At 43.0% G+C, this 20,884-nt stretch overlaps 3 protein-coding genes across 5 annotated transcripts; 2 read left to right on the forward strand and 1 right to left on the reverse strand.

Annotated features, from left to right (window-relative positions):
* Window positions 1-2,891: 2,891 nt before the first annotated feature.
* LOC101785262 (probable serine/threonine-protein kinase PBL7) lies at window positions 2,892-6,654 on the forward strand. The gene is made up of 5 exons (XM_022829785.1): window positions 2,892-3,006; window positions 4,107-4,300; window positions 4,765-4,954; window positions 5,043-5,434; window positions 6,051-6,654. The coding sequence occupies exons 1-5, from the start codon at window positions 2,892-2,894 to the stop codon at window positions 6,336-6,338; spliced, it is 1,179 nt and encodes a 392-aa protein (XP_022685520.1). The 3' UTR covers window positions 6,339-6,654.
* A 512-nt stretch (window positions 6,655-7,166) lies between these two features.
* On the reverse strand, window positions 7,167-14,588 carry LOC101752577 (ecotropic viral integration site 5 protein homolog). 3 transcript variants are annotated; one of them, XM_004984743.4, is made up of 18 exons: window positions 14,188-14,588; window positions 13,449-13,518; window positions 12,506-13,360; window positions 12,237-12,413; window positions 12,031-12,144; window positions 11,512-11,570; window positions 11,346-11,412; window positions 11,216-11,267; window positions 10,916-11,008; window positions 10,605-10,688; window positions 10,055-10,467; window positions 9,731-9,792; window positions 9,199-9,268; window positions 8,911-8,991; window positions 8,679-8,780; window positions 8,423-8,553; window positions 8,043-8,157; window positions 7,167-7,661 (listed from the first exon to the last, which is right to left on the reverse strand). In XM_004984743.4, the coding sequence occupies exons 1-18, from the start codon at window positions 14,220-14,222 to the stop codon at window positions 7,623-7,625; spliced, it is 2,619 nt and encodes an 872-aa protein (XP_004984800.1). In that variant the 5' UTR covers window positions 14,223-14,588; the 3' UTR covers window positions 7,167-7,622. The 3 variants fall into 3 exon arrangements, with proteins under 3 accessions (XP_004984800.1, XP_004984799.2, XP_004984801.1); XM_004984742.3 differs by having other exon boundaries at window positions 7,167-7,658; window positions 14,188-14,586; XM_004984744.4 differs by lacking the exon at window positions 14,188-14,588 and adding an exon at window positions 13,685-14,125.
* A 2,285-nt stretch (window positions 14,589-16,873) lies between these two features.
* Window positions 16,874-20,773, forward strand: LOC101786718 (cardiolipin synthase (CMP-forming), mitochondrial). Its single transcript, XM_004984740.3, has 7 exons — window positions 16,874-17,435; window positions 18,653-18,750; window positions 18,849-18,899; window positions 19,019-19,132; window positions 19,875-19,931; window positions 20,017-20,102; window positions 20,205-20,773. Exons 1-7 carry the CDS (start codon window positions 16,976-16,978, stop codon window positions 20,323-20,325), a joined length of 987 nt encoding a protein of 328 aa, XP_004984797.1. The 5' UTR covers window positions 16,874-16,975; the 3' UTR covers window positions 20,326-20,773.
* Window positions 20,774-20,884: the final 111 nt, after the last annotated feature.

Here is a 20,884-nt window from a genome sequence, read left to right on the forward strand (position 1 = left end):
ACCCCTCGCTGCGGTCTTCTCCACCGCCTCCGCATCAGGTAAGTCCTCCTCTGTCAGCCTCTCCCTACGGTTTCTCCTCTCCTCTTCTCACCTCACCTCACACTCGCAAAAGTTCTTGCAGATCTCAGGGAGGAAAAGCTGCAGACACAAGCGAACGACGACCTGACGCAGTTCCTACGGCGGCGGACTTTTCAGATCTCCGCTCCCCATCAGCCATCAGGTGCCGCCTTTTGCTCTTTTCTTTTGTATATAAGAATCTTTCTTTTGATGCTGAAATGTATACGAATACGCAAAGATTTGGTAGGGAGTTGTCCCATTTCTATTGTAGGAACGTTCATTTTGATCCTAATATATTTGGAAGTAGGGAGGTGCCGCATTTCTAATTTTTTTATACGCAGAAAATTTTGTATCTAGTATCTATCTGTGCATGTCTAGAGGTAGTGTTTTCAAGTATTGATTTGTTTTTTATTATACAAGTGATTGGTTTATTTGGATGAAACTCTAGATTTGTTAAGAGCGTAAATATTTTTTTCTTTTCTAGTATTGTACCTTAGCTTGTATGTGGCATCCATTTATTGGGTTTAGCATATTGATTCATTTTAATGTGTAAAACATCTTTTGATTTGTGTGTCGCATTTCTTTGTGTAGCTGTTCATGCATATTTGATCCAAATGATGTGAACTGGCGAGTTTTATTCACATTCATTCTGATGGTTGATTGGAAAATATAGAACCGATCAGGAAATACATGTTTGGAGTTTTTACTTCTAGTGATATTAGGTGAGCGTAGTCTAATTCAATCATATAGGGATCAGTTATGAGCTTGAACTTTTGTCAGCAAAACTTCTAGTCAAGTAACTCAACACCAGATATGTTTTTGGTTTGTGGCATGATGTGTGGCTATGCTGGACTCTATGGTGCTTGTATACTTTTGTTCACGTCATCACAGGCATAGAAAGAAAATTTTGGTACTTGTATTCTGATGATTTGTGAAATTGAAGATTTGATTGATTCTAGTTATATTAGCTATATTGTGGTTAGAAAAAATAAGCGCTTTGTCTTTTATTGGGGAAAAACTGACATCTGATGTTGAATGCTATTTTACTGTATCAAGTTAACTCATATGCTGTTATCTAGCTGAATTGTTCTATTAATTGAAAACTCTGTTCATGCATCACCCTGATGTATGCAGTTCTATTTGATGCCATCATTTTCTCTATCCTTTCCGATAATTCATGATTTATGAGGTTGTAGTCTTGTACGAAATCTTTTAGTAACTTATTTTTCTAGGGATCTAGACTATATGGTGAAATCCAAGCTGAAAGTTGTTGGCTGGCTGCTATTATTGATTTATTGTTCTATTTGATGGGTTACTATATTGGATGTCTTTGAGTCTGAGACACACAGGAAGATATTCATTACAACCAAGAATCCTAATGTTCGATTAATGTGGCTAAAATAAAAAATTAGGTACGATTAATTGTTAATATGTCTGTAGATCTCTCATGGACCATACTTCAATGAGCTAACTACTACGCAATCAGAACCAAGTTGGTGTTATTGGGATGGAATGAACTATTTGTGCTATGTTTTATTATCGATGGGAATAGGGATGTGGCTGGAACTGGTTATGTGCTCTGTTTCAGTACTGTTTGAATGCATTTATTTTAGCTGAGCATATGGGTACCTGTGCTGAGCATCTGGTTTAGCCATATGTGCTATGTTTGAATGCTCTGTTTCTACTGAGAATCACTAGTCGTTCTAGTCGTAACTGTGCTGGAATATGTAATGTTTTACTGCTTATTACTACTGTGTTGAACTACTGATGTTATTGAGCTGAGTAACGGGGATGAGAGTTTTGATTTGGACCATCACTTCCCATCTTCTGCACACATACATTATGCTCAGCACATCCCAAGTCGCTCTAGGTCAGCCACTCATACCTACCCATTTATCACCATCTGTGTTGTTTGAATGCGTTTGAACAACGATGCGTTTACTTGAACAAGGATGTTTATTTCTGATTTTTCTTTAATTTTTTCTGAATTTTTGAAGTATTTTTTTCTCAAGGGGAATTTAGCCTCTTGGTTCCAAACCCAGGTGGGGAGATCCTCCCAGTCTATTGATTTGCCATCGGGAAATTGATTTGCCACTAAAATACCCCTAGCAGCTTTTCTCCCTAGGGTTTGACTCCCCTTGCTGCCAAATCAAGCATTGTTTTTTCCCCAAAATCCTTATTTGACAACAATCATTAGACAATCCTTGTTTTCCAAGACACAATAACATCATTTGACAATTATACGGTTGATTAAATCTAGACAAAACATGATCTATTGCAGCTAAATCATTATTTTCAAATATAGCAACATATTATTTTTACATAACGGTATTTAATTCCTACTTAAGTTTAAGAGATTATAATTTTACAATATGAATTATGTACCGTGTATAAATATATATGGAATACAATGGAATAGTAAAATAAAATAATTGATCGAAGAAATAATAAGTCACTGTAAAAATAACTTTTAATAATTTATCTCCACGTGACATTTTTCGGCGCACGTGGCTTTGATGATTTACCTAATCAACATATCTCACCAATTCACGAGCAACACTCACACCTCCTACGTAAAGTCGACGCTCACATGATACTACAATTTATTAATATCTTTCGTGCATATTATATATACGACGGTTTTCTAATCTAGAGGCGCCGCAGTTTATAAGACCATGATATCCCGAATATTCCTCCTATCCATCTATAAGACATGCCCCTCAAAGACAAACCCCGCAGCATTTCTTCTGCGTCCGGTGTCATATCGCTCCACCAGCCGCTTGCCCGTTTTCCTACCCTACTCCCTCCCGCTCTGCGCTCGCCAGGCGGCGGCCATGGGTTCTTGCTTCTCATCGGAGGGCGGCGGCGGCAGTAGGAGGGAGGTGCGCGCGATGACGTCGCAGATCCCGCGAGCCGAGCAGGCCGAGTCGACCGAGGCGGTCATCCGAGGTCTTGTGCATGGTCCTCCACTACTCCATCTCCCTCCTCCGTTCTTGCTCCTACTCCCGGAAATGCGGCTCGAGTTCTTGGGCGTTTCTTCAGTTCGGTGCTTTGCTTCGATTTTGCGGATTGCTAGTTTGGTGATCCCTTAGCGCATAGAGCGGTTCCTGTTTTTGGTTCGGTCAATGCTAGTTTGCTAGTTCTTGGCAAAAAGAAATCAAGAACCCTACAAAAACCTACAAACCCAGGGTTCTTGGCAACGAGGATACTGGGTTCTTGATTTCTTTTTCTTTCCTTGATTTTCGCTTGCTCCGCCTTAGCACGGAGTAGCGGCTCTGTCGCCGGCGAGCGCGCGTTTGAGGATGAGAGGAGGTGTGGACTGACTGGGGGGGCAAAGACCCCGTGCTCCTCCACTCTTCCGCCCGGGAGCCCATCTCCTCTCTCTAAACGGTCTCCCTGCCCAATTTTTTACCCCCGGGTTTATAAAGTTTTTTTATTTTTTCCCCCCCCCCCCCCCCCCCCACCCCACCCCCCACCCCCTTTTTCCCCTGATTTTTGGTTTTCGGATGGCTCTTTGGCAGTTGCGCGATCGCCTTGGCAGGGTCCTTAGATTGTGTCAAGAACGGGCTGCTGTTACGCGACCATTTGAGTCGTTTGCATTTTTTGGAATCGGCATACTCGACTTCATTTCTTTAGTGTCGATCAATGGATTTCGTGAAGAAAAGAAACGCTAGCTGGTCTAACAAGTAGATGTTCCTGGGCTTATGTAGATGGCTAGATGCTAATTTCCTCTTATTGTTTCTTTGCGCTGTTCTTGATAGTTGAGATGGCGAGGTTAACATCAAGAATTCTGCGTGTCTCTTGTTCGTAAAAGAGTGCCATCACATTATATGGGTTACCGTTCGTGTTGTGTTATATTTTCGCTGTCTTAGCAAGGAAAGCAAGGAACCAACTGTCTGCTGCGTTCTTGGAATAGTTTGCTTTTTTCTTCTCATTTGCTGATTAATAGCATTGTGATCTTTTTGTCACTAAAAATTACTAGCGCGATTTCCCCTTCCCTCTGCATTTGTATATCTGATGATTCATCCATTTTCGTGTTGTTTGTACAGAGATGTCAATGGTCACGGTGGATGCCTCTCATGCTGGGTTCATCACAAACCTGGATCTAGAGTGCTGCATTGATGGAAAGGCTTTCAGATATGCGGATCTGTATGTGACAACAGGTGGATTCAGTGTAGACCGCCTCCTGGGACATGGTGGGTTCGGCCAAGTGTATAAGGGCTTTCATAATGGCACCAATGAGGTCGGTTCATATCATCATATGCCTCTGCTCAATTGCATGGCTGCAGATATGTTTATGTGTACTATCATATGATTCTTTGTTGGTTATTCAATGCTCAAATGAACTAGGCTGATCTTGAGTATAGTTGTATAAGTATTGATTGAAGCAGTGTGTTCAAGTAAGGAATGATGTAGTATTCTTTAGTTTTCTTCATTTATAGCTCAAGGTTGATCGATGCGTATGGTTAGTCAATGATATTTTTTTTTGCTATTGTGTTAATAGAATGAACTGGATTGGTCTTTTAGTATGATTGAAGCTGCATACACAAGAAAGGATTGGTGTAGATTTTTTTTTACTCTATTTCTATCTGAATTTCGGTTGACGGCATGTTTAATTTATCATGAAAAATGCTTGTTAAGAGAAGATGTGAGTTGACTTTCATTTTCTTATATGATATTCTAATTCTCAAAAACTGCAATGGACAGGAGGTGGCTATAAAGAGGCTTGATCTCCAGGGACAGCAAGGTGACAGGGAATTCATTACTGAAGCTGTGATGCTGAGCAGCCTGCACCACCCAAATCTTGTAAAGCTTGTTGGCTATTGTGCTGATCTTGGACAGAGGATTTTAGTTTACGAGTATATGCCTTTGGGTTCCCTATACAGTCATATCCATGGTATGCTGCCAACCTACCATATATAATTCTTCCTTTTTGCTATGTGTTAGAAGTTGGTGTAATCAGAGTTGGTTCTTGGTTTATCCAGATCTTCCCCCCGGTCGGCAGCCTCTTGACTGGAGTACAAGAATTCAGATACTTCTTGGTGCTGCTAAAGGTCTTGAGTATTTGCATAACAAGGTTAAACCTCCTATCATTAATCGTGATGTGAAATGCGCAAACATTTTGCTTGGAGAGGGGTATCACCCAAAACTGTCTGACTTCGGCTTAGCAAAGCTAGGTCCAACCGGTGATAATACCCATGTTTCAACTAGAGTTATGGGTACACCTGGATATTGTGCACCAGAGTATTTGATGACTGGTAAATTGACTGTAAGCACAGATATTTATAGCTTTGGTGTTGTTATGTTGGAGGTTCTCACTGGAAGAATTGCTAGAGATGAAAGTCTCCCTGAATCTGAGCGAAACCTTGCTTCATGGGTAAGCCATTGATTTCTGTTCCCATATCTCTTTACCTGTGTATCCTTAATATTATTTTATAGAGCTTCCTTCATCTAAAAAACTTGCTTCTCCTCAATGCTTGTATAATACATAACTTTTTTCTAGGGCAGTGCCAGTATAATACCTCTGCTAATGATGAAGTAAGTCGTCCTATTAGTATCTCAGTAAGCTTAGCTCTGCTCTGCATCTATCGACACCAAAATGGCATAAATGTTACTCGTTTTGTTTCTGAACCGGTTGATCATATGAAACTTGTTCTGCGCTTCTTCTGTCGCCTTTAATCTCGTCGTTGCATAGGCAGGAATGTCATGTTTCCACAATTCCTTGTTATTTTCTTCTCGAGAACATGCGAAAATCCTGTCTTGCATGTCTCGGTCATATGAAGTCACAGTTCTTCATATTTACACTAAGGATGATTTCTGAATTCTAGCTAAACGATAAGGTTACCTTTTCTCTCGTGTTCCGCTTATTCCTTGGCCACAGACTGTATTACTTTTTTGCCCCTTAAAGGTTCAGGTTTTTACATGCTGTACAGAGTTATGTTTTATCTTTTGCGATTACTCGCCTTAACCTATCTTGTGATGTATGGTTTCAGGCTGTCAATCCTACCCTCAGACCGGACATCACCAATCTGGTAGACCCGGCGCTGCAGGGTCAGTGCTCCGCGAGTCGTTTGTACCATGCATTTCTTCTTGCTGCACGATGTGTCAGTGAATTACCCGCTATGAGGCCAGCCATTACAGAAGTGGTCAGGACTCTCGACAAGATCTCGAAGCCAGCTACTAAGAAGAGGCAGTTGGAGCGTGGGGGACCCAGCACAACAGCTAGAACTAGCTCTGGTGGGAACCAAGCCCAGGTCAAGGATCAGGGGCAAGGAAGCTGAGGAGTCCAGTGCAAAGCAAAACAATGGTGCTCTTCTGTTAGGAGCAGCATTACTGCTGGCTGTTTGGGAGCAAGAACAGGTCGTGGTGCCTGTTCAGATGATATGGTTGAATCGCATGGGTGTGCATGTTGAAGAATTTTGTTAATGTAGGTCATAGCTACCCGGTGTTACCCTTGTTGTGTTTGTTGTATCTGAGGCTTATCAGGCGTCGTTTTCGCCCAGATGCTTTTGCATGATGATGGGGACTATGTACAGACCAGTGGGGATGGCTTGTTTCCCTTGCTTTAGCTGTTGATGTCGTACATTGTGTTCTGCAGTAATATATACCCAGTGTACCCCTAAACCGGTTGGTTATCTTGATTCGGTATAGTTTATTGTTTTTTTAACTAACCCCAGATCTCAGAGGTAGAATGTTTACTCAACCTCGGCCATTTTCATCAGAGTGTAATTGTACAACTGGTCTCGACAACATGTTATCTTAACGGTTGATCTACGTCAAGTCGTCAACTGACTAGCAAGGCAAATAAATATACGACGTTTAGCTTGTCCTAAATATCATATATTTACAGACGGTAGTCTATGCAACCAAGCGTAGTATTTGTCCTATTGTGTTGACAGAAAATGACATGTTTTTACCATAAATATTTTGAATAACATTGCGGGAACCTTGGAAAGTAATCAGCTTTCAACACCTCGTTATAGGGCGTGGGTTTTGGTCTCCGCTAGTCTGTAGCCACACTGTTTTCCGAACTTATATTCGAATACAGTGGCACATAGTACATAATCTTCGTACATAACATATTTCAAGAGTGTGTTGCAAGCCAACTGTACCGAAAGAACAGAAGTACAAAGAGATCATTTCTTCACAGTGGTCTGAAGAGAAATAAAACATGCTCTTCTCCGGTACAATTCCTCCATGATACTGTCATAAACTAATCTAACACAAATTTCCCCTTTTTCATGTGTATTGGAAGTTGCATCCTTTTCTTTCTCCTACTTGGAACACTAACTATTGACAATCTTAATGAAACTAATAGAAGAAAATTTACACCGATGACTTACAACAGTTTTCCAGACCTACCAAAAAAACTTTATCTGACAACTGAGCTCAATATGATACAAGGTACACTTCCTGCAAAACTTGGAAAATACCAGCTGGATTTTCCCATGGAGAAAACATCACTGCTCTTTTCAACACATTGTTATAGCAATCAGGCAATCCAACCATTAATGAACACTCCAGATCTTGTTGGGAGCTACGACTTCCTCCAATATTCTACGAGTTTAGCTTCCAGTTGTTTCAGTGGAATTCTGCCTTGCCTGCTAAAAGCAATTCAAATATAGTGAATCAATAGCAACTTAACTCCGTACAATCTTTCTAGAGCAATTAGGTACACTCATTTTTCTTTTCCTATATCCTGGCCATGCAAACGTGATATAGCTGTGTCCCCTTTCTTATAAGGACGAACTATATTCCTTCTTTTGAGTTTCCATTTTTAAATATTATTAAAAAAGGCTGTTGGTTGAGCAGATGCACCTAAGCTTTATTTCCTAGCACATCAAATATTTTAGCAAAATGACAACATAGCAATAAAAATCAAAGCTAGCAATAAACAAAGACTGAGAATGACAAGTAGCTCCTGGTGCCATACGTCATTATTAACCCAGCATTATTTTGGCAAACTTTTGACTTTATGGGTGTACCTTACTCTTGTCTAGCCATCCAAGTCCCCTAGAAAGCAGGCCCATTCTCCTGTTAGGTGCATCATGATTTGGCTCTTGATTCGTCTTGCCAGGAACATGGTCTGCACGTGGTGAACTACAGAAATGCCAAGTAAATGAAGTATTATAGTATGAAGGTAGAATTCCAGATTCTCAAAAGAAAACAGCAACAAGATCAATCAAATGTGATTGGTAGAAAAAATGTCCAGGCCTAGTGGAGAAAAAAATTAATGGGAGAGGAAAAGAAACCAACTGAAGCAACAGCCAGTGACTCAGTGACACGTGAAGAAAGTCATGACCAGTGTGGAACAATAGACTTTTGATCATATAGATGGAAGTTCAATCCAACAACCAAAACATACCTTGAAGTGAAAGATTGATTGGCTTTAAACTGCCCAGCCTGATACTGCTTTGTAGCCTCCAGCATTGTTTCTGCCATTACAGCTCTCTTCTCCATTTGTGAAAGTGCTGCCATTGCTTCTTCATACTTCTCCTGCATACAAAAGATACCAAAAAAAAAATTAGGCATCTGCCTTCTCAGATACAACAAATTGTGCATGCAATCAAGAAAGTAGAACTTCCAAAAGACTGATTGCAAAAGTTCATCCAAGAATTAACCTGGAGCAAGTGAGCTGCGTGTTTTTTTTCAGCAGCATCTCGTTCAGCAGCTATGCGGGCATCTTCTGTCACTTTCTGTTCTTGCTCCATTCTTAATAAGATCTGTACATGCAAGTTAATATGTGGACATTTCTAGCCAATCAGATGGTCCGGTGAAGTCGGGAGGGCCATGTAATATCATGCTAAAGAACACATAGATTATGGACACAGAATGTATGCAGTAAGACAACACCTGAAGCATTGCTTGCTCTTGCTCTTGCTTGCCTGCAAAGGCTTTTCGCAGTTCAGATACCTCTGCCTCCAATTTCTCAACCTGTGAGTCTTTTCCAAGTCAATGTTGTATACAGGAAAACAATGGGCAAAAGGGGGATTCAATGACTAAAAGTAAAATTACCATCTAGGAAATCTTAAAGTGACTATGTTTTCAGAAAGAAGTCAGAACATATAATAGTACTGGGAAATTCAACTTCCATGAAACCACATGCTGAGGGAAAAGAAGTGATTCCAGAAAGCATCATACCTTAGCACTCAACATTCGTCTGTTGTCATGCTCAACCATCTCCATTAAAGCAGTTTCCAACTCCTCACCCCTGAAAATATAAATAAATATTAGCTTTGTGGGCACATATTAGTGGACCCAATTAGCAAGTGATACATCACAAAATTAAGTCATATGATTCAATTTCAAACAGTTTAACTAGATGTGTGTGAAACGAACAGGAATAAATTTGACTTTAGTCGCCCAAGGAAAAGAAAAGGACTATGAGGTGCTGTGAAGATGTGAAAGAAATAAAGCTAGCATGTTGCTTTTATATTTCTTTTTTCCCATAAAATAAACAGAAACTCAAATATTGTACAGAGAGGGCTAATAGGCATCATTGATGTATAAAACAAAGGGGAAAAGATACTGCAATTTTTTATATGTTAAATCTGCTCAACAAAGTGCAATTGTTTATGTTATTGTATCTAGAGCTGAATACTTGTATTGATCATAAGTTGCTAGTCTTGACTCATATGGGCATACATATGCCACGGACAAAATATAACCAAACCTGAGATCAGCTGATCTTTTCTCCTCAAGCAGCTTGCATAGTTCAACCTTTAACCATGACACCTGCATTGCAGTATTGCATGTGTATAGAATTCATCATAGGCATAATAGCATGGAAGAACCATTCAATTCTACTAAAAAAAGGAAAAAAAAGATTTTGATATTGTCACAGAACCATTAGGAATCAGCAGGTTTTAAGAAGAAATTCAAGACATATTTGAAAACAAAGATCAAATACAATACTTTCTTAAATACAATATTTTCCATTTCTTTTACAGAAAGAAATAACAAATCCAAAAGATAAATACTATAGAGGAGTTGCTACCTGATCTTGAAGATCAACACCCTGATCCAAATCATTCTCTAGCATAGAACTAGTACTAAGGTAGGTCTCAAGATTTGCTGATCCAGTGTCTCCATTCAATTTCAAACCATCTGCCCCTTCCTTGGACTTAACCGGTGAGCACACAAATGAAGGGTCATGTTTAAAGCTATATAGTTTGGTCGCTAACCCCTTCTTATCTTTCCAGGAATTACGGTCTTTCGATCTTTCCTCCATTGCAGTTAAAATTTCAGGCCTGTGCTTTTTCCTTAACTCTTGCAATCCCATTTCTCTAATTGATTGAAAGCCCATGCAAGCTGTCAATACTAACTGGCTGCTGTCAAAAGTAGAGCCAGCAAGAGATTGAAGTAGTGTAATTGCATCTCCGGCATCTTTTGTGGTCACCAGTGCAGGCCCTGCAAATTTACATATGAAGACAACAATGTTTGTTGCACATCAAAATTTGATCAAAAAGAACAAAATTAAAGGCACTTGTTAACATTATCCAGGCGTTAATAAACAGAGCTAACACCAAAAGAGGGTTATCTTATACCATATAAATCCAGCAAAGCAAGAGTCGTCCTGAACAACATTGTACGATTTCCTTCAAAAAGGATAACATCCCAAACGCGAAGTACTACAAGAGAGGTAAAGTCTGCACTTAGATATCATTAACACATACATGGTACACAGAATATGCAACCAACAAAAAAACAAGAAGATTTTCCATATCCTGGTAGTGAGATTTAAATGTTAGTAAGCCAAAAGGGGATTAGCCAATCTTACAGCAGTTAACTATCAGCAAAAATATTTGTGATAGCACATATCATAATGAAAGAACCAAGACACTGTATAAAACCTGACCACTTTCCCATGGAAGCATATTGATGAAAATTGAAAGAAACCATGGTCCAGTCACCCATCCCACTTGAACTCCCAAGAAATTCATATGTTTAGCTGAAGAGAATTGCAATGATGTAAGTGCCAAGTGATAACCATAAAAAAAATACTTTCAATGGAAGAAACTTTAGGTGTAAATACTTTGATACACCGTGCCTTCAAAAAACAAAAAAGGAATAGTGGCGTAGACATGTGTTTGATCTTTTTTAACATATAACGAATCTTAACAAAGGCTAATATCAGTAATATCCTTGGACGACGTACCCAATTTAGGGAATCTTTCTCGTACAACCTCCTCAAGAACGAGCTGGTCAACCTGTGTATTGAGCAGCAACACAGTCTAAATGTACGAAGGAAAGAGTGCATGCATTAAGATTAACAAATTAAAAAGTACCTGAGATTCAATCATTTCTTCAGTGTAGTAACCATCAAAGTAATCATCAATAACCCCTACTAGAGCCCTGGAATTTAAAAGCAAGTTACAATTGAGAAACCAGTCTTGCACTATAAAGGCCACAGAGTCTTTTTCTATATACAACGTATGTATAATTCAGACATACCAAAATGCATTTTCTTCAGGCATGAACAACAAAAATAACCCGGCAAAAAAGTTCATGGCCTGAGAGAAAAAAAAAAGTGAAGGAATGAGATAAAAGGTAGTTTGGTAATAGCGGTTATATCAGAAATCGGATTATACTCCTAAAGTGAGGCAGTGGAAAGCAAAATAATGTAACCACAAACTGACCTGATAAAGATAGATATAATAAAATTCTTTTACCGGAGATAGGCTAATTCATTTTACATTTTGTTAATCCCTTCTGAGTATAAGGTCTAATAAATATTTTGCTCGACAGAAGATCAGAACTGATGATTGAAAAGGGAGACTGCCATAGCTCATAATGGATTACTTAAGGCCATAGATTAATGCTCAGCAGAACTAATGATTGAGATGCATGGCTTTTCAGAATTCGCGTGGACCACTTAGCATGGACTACAATCCTATGTTCTATAGACTTAAGGTAACAAGACTAAAAGAGGCTAGATAAAAATTCAAAATTCTTCAATGAGCATCAGTTTACCTGACAGTACCCAACTGATGGATTATGCCTGGCATATGCGGTTAATAACCGCCTCAAAGCATTCCTCCCATCCTCATCTAATGCAGGGTGTCCTGGAAATGTTCGTGGCAAATCCTGTAATGAAAAGAGAAATCAAGTGTATAGAAACACTAGACTTGTCAACCATGGCATACTTCCTCTCAATTCAAACTGTTGCAAAGAAAAACCTTCTCTATCTGTCCTTTCCACTTCTCAGGTTGTGCAACTTTTCTTGGTGCACTTATCTGTTCATTGAGCACTGGATCCACAAGGTCCTTTTCATCCGATTCCACGGTGCCTTCAAGCAATTTGTTGTAGTACCCAGTAATTTTCCGAGCACCAACACCCACAAATGCTTGCCATATCTGCAGGGAAGCCAACAATATGTGAGTGTAAAGTCATCGAATCTCACACAAAGCAGACAGAATCAAGTTGAAAATCCGGTTCGCAGTTGCACCTCTCCTCTAAGAGCCATTGGCACTCCTCCACGAACCAAGCTCTCAAGCTCCTCCCTCCAAGGAAAATAAGACCCATCCTCGCCTCCCTCCAAAGCAGTACCTGTAGAATCACCAGGTGTCTCCTGTCCAAGTTCATCATTCTCTGCAATGCAAGACACAGGCTCTGCTGGATCCCCTTCATGACTCACTTCTGCAGTCCCTCCTTCCTCTTCAATAGAAGCAAGCTGTGTTGCATCCTTTCCATGAATGTTATTCGCACCATTATCTCTTTTCACCACCCGAGAGCTCATCATTTTCTCAATGATGCTTAGCGCTGCACGTACACGCCTCTGGGACTCAACTTTTATCGGCTTCAGTTCATCCAACAACCCCTTGTCCAAGAAGAGTTCTACCAGCTTTTCCAAGTTGCCACTATTCCTGTCTTCAAATTCTTCGGAGCCTAAATTCGAATCTTTTAGTTCTTTGGAGTCCACATTCACTTCCTTCAAGTCCTCTGAGCCTTTGGACCCCTCTGTAGACCTACTACTAGTCTCCTCCTCTTTCACTTTGTCCAAGTTGTCAGTTACATCTTTTGGATCTTCTGGCGCACCATTTGCTTCTTGTGATTCATCGCTAGCATCAGCTTCATTCAGGCCTTCCAATTTATTGTTATCTTCTGCATTATCAGCTTCCTCATCTCCTTCTTTATCACTATGCATTCCAGCACCATTATTCTCTTCCGCCTTCCCTGCTCCTTCATCACCATCTCCTGCAACAGCATATGGCGAAACGCTGGGTGTGGCGGGCACATTTGCGGACTCAGCCAACCTGTCCAAGAAGTCCCTCCATATGTGCGCCCTCTCCTCCTCCTCTTCCTAACAAACAACCATACAAAAAAACATCAAAAACTTTCCCAGAAACAAACAAGGGACATAACATTTCCACTCTGGCAAAGTAAATCACCTTGTAAATCTTGGCGTATTCGCGGAATCGCTGCAGATGCTGCGGCCGCACCGCGAATCCATACGCGTCCCTGCGCCAAACCTCAGCACCATCAGCCACGGCGTCCAGAGGCAACCCCAACCACGACATTAGCCCCGCAGGGCCCAGGGAAACAAGGAACAAAACAACAGACAGAAGAGAAGAGAAGAGGAGGCAAGCAAAATGCGCAAAGGAGGCGCCTTTTTGTGGGGGTTTACCGTGGGGACTCGGCGGCCATGGGGATCACCGCGCATTAAAGAAGAAGCGACAGGGCGACCTCGGCAGCGCACGCCATGGATTGACCAAAGCCATAAACCCTAGCCCGCGCGGGCCCCGAGATCCGCGCACATGGGAAGGGGAAAATTCTGGAGGAAAAAGGAATCAGGGATCGCTACGGATCGCGGCAAGGCCCGGTGGAGCCTCGCGCTGGCGTTAATTGCACCGCACCCGCGCTGCCGCGGCGCCCGAGGGGAGGCCCACGCGCGAAGGCGACGAAGAGGAATAGAAGAAGAAGAAGAAGAAGAAGAAGAAGATGCGGCAGCGCAGATCGAGGAAGGCGAGGAGGAGACCAACAAAGGAGGAAAAAAAAAACTCATTTTGCGTCGACGCTAGAGCCGCGGTGCACGTGGCGCGCGGCACGACGATGTCGCGCGCGCCCGGCCGCGCTCCTGCATGGATTCCATTTCAAGCAATCGGAGGAGAAGACGGTACGGTGCTTCACCTCTTGTACTCGAAGTCGAAGGCCCCGGCGCCCATGGCCGCCGCCGCCGCCAGTCGGTCGGTGCGCAGCGACTCGCCGTGGGCTCGTACCGGCCGGCGCAGAGTTGCCGAGCAGCCGCGAAGCCGCTTGGGGGAAGGAGGACGGGCGGCGGAGAGCTTTGAATGGGATTAGAAACTAATCGCTTGAGTTTGACCTGGATTTGCAGCGAGATTGGTCAAAAAATGGTGTTACTATAGTACCACCACTCGATCGATGCTTCTTCAAGGAAAAAACATAGATCAGGCAATTTTTGGTGATGATGGCATGGCGCCCGCTCGTGCGTGATGCTACTGTTCCCGTGTCAGGTCCCAAGCAGCAAGCTTTGACCCTACGAGAACTTCGTCGTGTGGTGGTTTGGTGAGAGTGGATATTTCTGTGGCCCAGCCTGGGTCGGAGGACAGCAGCATCTGAACCATGATCAAATACGAGTACGGTGTAGTGTTACCAAATGGTGGTTGTTGGAACTTGGAAGTGGAGCGCTTCGGCATACGGCCATAAACGACTCCGATCAGCAAAAATACTTGAAATGCAGCAAAAATACGCGCTCGGATCAGCAGGACAGAGCACCAAATCTGTTGGGTGTTTTCAGCTTGTCACGCTCCCGGCTTCCCTGCATTATTGGCTCGCCAATTCACACCCTGTACCGAAGAGGACACGGAGCCTGCAGTGCAGTTCCAAAAGATCTGGTGGTGAGGGTGGGTCCCATGTGGATGTGGTTCGTTAGAGTAGGCACAACTTGCCGCATGGCGGCATGGCGAGTGGAGAATTGGAGAATGGAGACCCCAGCCACAGCCAAAGAAAGAATCGTGCAGGCGCAGGGTTGGTTGTGGACGACGGATTGTGGTGGGCGCGGCTGGGCCCCTCGGGATAGCTTGCGCGTAAAAAACACAAAGCGAAAGCCTCTCTGTCCACCTCTCGGCCCAGATTCCCTGGGCGGCGGATGGCCTGCCTGCTTTGGCTTCCTTCCGTGTGTTATGGGCTAAAGCAGCCTGCGGTCCACGGAGTAATGTGTTTTTTTAATTACAAAGAAGCCCAATAAACGATATGATCGGGCTGCGCACTTGGCCCGGGACACCCCCGAACGGAGCTAAACGACGGATCAGACGACGTCATCAGTCCACGCTTCGCTTCCAAAATATCTTTGCTGTACTACCCCGGTAGGATGATGCGATCCTCCACTAAACAAGGTACCCTATGACATGCTGCTCCCAAAAAAAGAAACACTAAAATTGTGATCACTTTAAAAACACTAGCTTCTTATCGACGACATCCTCTGATATGGTTGACTTTGGGTTATTAGTATAAGTTTCTTTTTTTTCTTTCCCTCTTAATGTGATCCAGATCCGGTTGCCGTCAACTACAGTGAAGGAACTGTAATGTCTCAGGTGGAGTATCTAGCAATCCATGATATTATGGGTTTGGTGTCTTCCTAGTAGATTTCCATTATTCTCACATCGTGTGGTAACTTTGTGGAAAAAAACATTTTACAAGTGAATAGCTGAGGTTACGTTCTATCCATAAATATTTATGTTTGTTTTTTTTCCATAACCTAACTTTGTTGTCCTTAAAACATTATACGTGAGATACAAACTAGATTCCATAGTTAGATTATTATGTGGAAGTGGCATGTCGTACCATGAAGAAACATGAAGGACGACAAATACCACCTGAAGGGAAAACAAAATGGAAAAGTCTGAAAGTTTCCTCAACAGAATTTCTTTTTCAGGTTTATTCAATATAACCTAGGGACGTACTCCCTACGTTCCAAATTGGAGGTCGTTTAAGATTTTTATAGGTTCTTAGCATGATTTAATTCTAATATATAATTGTCTTCCCTTGAAAAAGAAACGGCCTGTTCACTTCAGCTTATAAGCCGGCTGAAAAGTTGAAACGGCTGATTTGTTGTGAGAGAAAAACACTGTTTGGTGGCTGATAAGCCGACTGAATAAGCTGAAGCGAACAGACCCAAAAGTCTTATATCTCATTATCTTGTTAAAAATCATTGGCACTAACAATATCTCATGCGATTGTCAATTGTTAGCTTGGTGGACTTGGCTAATCGGATGCGAGCACTGAGCACGGAGGAAGCTCCATAAGACATGACACATTCGCCATCGTGAAGAAAGGATAGAGGAAGACCTCGCCGTACACGAGCTCGCACGACTGCAGCCTGCAGGAAAGGCTTTCTGTTGTCGATGAGAAAGACGTTCGCGTGCATCGAGCCGAGCCAATAATTTTTCGTCCGGGAAGCTAAGAGAGGAATTGTGGCACGCTAAAAGATCACATGTGGTGTGAAGTTGTGAACATCACGGCATCGTCGAGCCGAGCCGCTCTCCGGTAGTAGCCGAACACGCTAATAAACCGAACGGTTTGTCGTGTCGGCATGTAACGATGGGCCACGGAGTACGTCTCCTCGTAGTCCGACTGCACGACGTGGCCCACACAACAACACAAGATACTTCTCCCCAAGGCAAGGGTGAGAGAGCCCAGATCCAGATCCCCGGCGGCCCCACACGAGCGCTCAGCAGCAGGATCCAGCCGTCGGCCAGCCCACCCGGCCGAATCCTCCTCATCCCCTGGCCCCTGCCCCCTGCCCTCCTCCGTTGCGGCGTCCCATCAAATAATCGCCCTCCATTCCCTCGCCTCGCCGTACAGGTACACCACCCTCCCCCCTCGCGCCGCTCTACGCCTCCTTTCCCCCCAACCCCAACCCAACAACAAACCACAAGAGGAGGAATCAATCCGCCCCATGCCCACATCCGTCGCCACCCACGCATCCCTCCTCCTCAAAGCCGCAGCCGCCAAGCCCTTCTTCACCCCCCGCGCGGCCGCGGCCCGGATCCCGCCCCCTCCTCCTACTCCCCGCCCTTCCCCACGCGTCCCCGCCGCCGGGCGCCTCCCGCCAACCACGGCGGTGACGTCCGCCGGCGCTGTCGGCGCTGGCCGCTGGTTCCGGTGGCAGTCGGCGCGGGGGCTGTGCGCCGCGCCGCATTCCGGTGGTGGGGCCGGCGTCGAGGGGATGGGATCTGATGCGGGGGTCGTCGGGGCCAGGAGGAGACGGGCGGTGAACGGGCTGGCCAAGGATGTGCCGGCGGTGAACGGGATGTCCAAGGAGGACCCGGCGCCGCTGCCGCCGCCGCCAAGGTTGCTCACGCTGCCCACCGTGCTCACCATTGGCCGCGTCGCCGCCGTGCCGCTCCTGATTAGCAGTAAGTGGAAGCTTCTCTTTCCGAGTGTTTCTGTTGGTCGGATGATGACGTGCTGTAGAGGATGGATACGGGAAGTTGTGGTTCCTTTTTTCGGCGCTCTTCGTTCGTGTGTGGTAGCAATGTGGGAAGCCCGTGGGGATGATAGCGTCATGTTATCAAACGAATACGAGTGAGTTGCTGGAACAAATTTCCAGTGATCGATTACATGAGTGTTTTAACCTCCTTAATTCACTGTCTTAATCTTGAATTGACAGTACCTACATGTAACTTGCCCCAATAGTTTATATTTACCCAACTACATGCAAAATGAGTTCATGATCCTAGTTGCAAAGAACCTTTGGGGGTTATGGACTGTGGCACATAACTGTACTTTTGGTGGTCCTGAGGTTACACAAAAACCCACCCCTTCTATATAACCCCAAGCTGCAGTACTTGGTCAGCGTCTTCCAGAACCTGCACAACAAGCTGCATGAGGTGGTTGTGCAGGTTTGTGGGGGTAAAAGATGCTGGCCAGATACTATCTGCCCTTATTTTGAAGGGTGGGGCTCGTTTGTAACCTTAGGATCACAAAATCGTGGCACTTAAATCTCAGGGGTTTGATGCAGCTTGAACCACAGAATTTGTGGTTTCAGTAATTTTCTCAAAATAAATTCAATGTAAAAGGAGGCTGGTGGAAACATGTGCACCGTTGCTATTCTCCATAAGTCCTAGTGTCAAAACAATTATCTTTTCCTTTTATCCAAACAGTCCGCAGCTTTATTGAAACGACTTGGCACATGCATCCTTTTTTAGCTCTTGTTGATGGGCAGAGTCGGTGCAATGATTAAATGTATTGCCAGTTTGGCACGATACTTATCATCTGTATAAAGTAAAGAAAACGGTACTTGTTTGCTTACTGGAGGCTGAATAGTTTGTTTTCCTTAAATGGCCCAACAACTTAATTTTCATGCAGTCGGACTTGATAGCAAAACCCCCTTGAGCAACTCTGTCTTTTCTCCTGCTTCTATGTTAGCAGGCTTAAGCACCATGCGCTATTGCTTCAGACACAATATACTTCTGTTGTTTCTGCTGGCCACTGCTTATGATAAGCATTTAGAACCTGTTTAGTTTTGTGCTTATATTTGACCTAATAATGTTAATTTGACCACACATGTATTATTCCACCATGGATTGTTTATCTTATTTTTACCTTCCGTTACTATTTTTATTGCCAACAGCTTTCTACATGGAGGGTCCATGGGCAGCTACGGCCACAACTGGCATCTTCATTGCTGCTGCAATCACTGATTGGCTAGATGGTTATCTTGCTAGAAAGGTTTGTTGGAAAGATTTTATCTCAGTTATATGCTAGACAGGTTATTATACTATCGTTTCTGACTCCTTTTGCCGTTTCCTGATATATTTCATATACAGATGCAGCTAGGAACACCTTTTGGTGCATTTCTTGATCCTGTGGCTGACAAGGTCTCTCTCTCTCTCTCTCTGCTACCCACCTTATTCTGGCATCTTTACAACCAAGACTTTCAGTTTTTAAAAAGATGTACTACACACAGGATCTAACTTACTTTCCTTCTTTGCTGCAGCTTATGGTAGCCGCAACATTAGTTTTGCTATGCACCAAACCTTTGGAAGGATCACTACTCAGGGATGGGCCATGGCTTCTAACAGTTCCTTCCATTGCTATCATTGGAAGAGAGGTAGTTACTTAGTCAATCCACATTGCCACTTCCCAAGTAGTTAGTGAAAAAAATGGTTCATTGTAAAGTGTCTTGGTGGGCTTTATAGATCTGGAAATTTCAGCATGGTTTTGTGGCTTATGTTGATGTGTTGATATAGTTTTGTTCTCCGTTGTAAATATGACATGCTGCCTTATGTATGTTTCGTGCATTTTTGTTTTTTGCGAATACGTATGTTCCTGCCTGCTTAGCTGTCCTTATCTTAACCTTTATCCCTCAAGGCTTACATGATAAGTTATTAACATCACAATTATCAGTCTGGCCATTAACTTGTGGTTGTAATATCGGGTGCATGAATTATACATGTCTGAAATGGAAGTGTTTTTATCCAACCTCTACCGCCTTTAGTGGAGCCAGTGTTGCTTTGCCTCTTAAGTCAGAAGGAGTCATTTCACCATGTGGACTGGTATTGTGGCTTGTTTGAAACAGAACCCTAGAGCCTGAGCCTGAGCCTGAGTTGAACTTTTGATACTTCAAAGAGCTTTGGGAAGCTATATAAGTTGCACTAAAAGTTAGGGTAAATCACCAGATTTGTCTGATAACCTTCTGATTCCATATAAATATATGTGCTACAATGAGCGGCTTTAGTTCTCTTTCCTTCAGCACAGGCATTGTCCATTTTCCTTTTAAAGAATACAGCTGTTTCTGCTGCTATGTGGTATGAGTCTAACACATAACCTTTCCTGACCTTGTGTGTTTGTAGATTACAATGTCAGCTGTGAGAGAGTGGGCTGCGTCTCAGAATAGCAAAGTTCTTGAGGTTCCTCTATCCTTTATTAGTCTTCTGTTCCAGTGTCTTAATTAGAAGTTCAACAGCTAAAGAAATTTCAACTTTGCCACAACAGGCTGTTGCAGTTAACAACTTGGGGAAGTGGAAAACAGCGACGCAGATGACAGCATTGACTCTGCTTCTTGCCAGCAGAGACCCAAGGTAGTTGAAATTTCTTGTCGGTGTTATTATAGCTTTGTTATTATTTCATTTTTTTTTCAATTGATATATGATATGGTTCGCATTATGCACTCTGTTTTGCAGTCTACCTGCGCAAGGTGCTCTAGTTACCCCCGGTGTTGTGCTGCTTTATGTATCCGCTGGACTTGCCATATGGTCCCTAGTGGTGTACATGAGAAAGATATGGCGGATACTTCTAAAATAGTATTAGCATATAGTGTAATAGAAGAAACAGATGCAAGGCGAGATTCCATTCAAGATTATACAATTTTTGGAAGGTTGTTGAGTTGATTGATGGCCTAGAGCTGGTTATGATCCTCGGTAACTTGTGCGTCATCAATTTTTGGTGGATTTGCCGCCAAAACTGTCAGGATCCTTTTAGATTCCTAGAAACAAAACATATGATGTGACCTAGCAAGTTGCTGAAGTGATTGCTTCCTTCAGCTATTCGAAGTCATTATAGCCTCATAGCTTGTGTGTTGGATGCCAGGTGTAATGAGATGTATAAGTCTACGATGCAGAAGGTTGTAACCTTATACAAACACAAAATCAGGGGGTTTGTGCGTGTGGAGTTCTACCATGTAATTTACACATAATACCATATGCCAGGAGCATACAGTTATTCTTTTCGGGAGTGACAAAGTCCCGTCTCCGACGTGCCGCTTCATTTCCAAAGAAATTTATGCTTCATTTCCAAAGAAATTTATTGAGTAAAATGCATCAGAGGTCAACTAATTTGCAATGGAATGTTATATTATTGGGTG

This window comes from Setaria italica, chromosome IX (assembly GCF_000263155.2).
Source record: "Setaria italica strain Yugu1 chromosome IX, Setaria_italica_v2.0, whole genome shotgun sequence".
Classification (NCBI taxonomy): Eukaryota; Viridiplantae; Streptophyta; class Magnoliopsida; order Poales; family Poaceae; genus Setaria; species Setaria italica.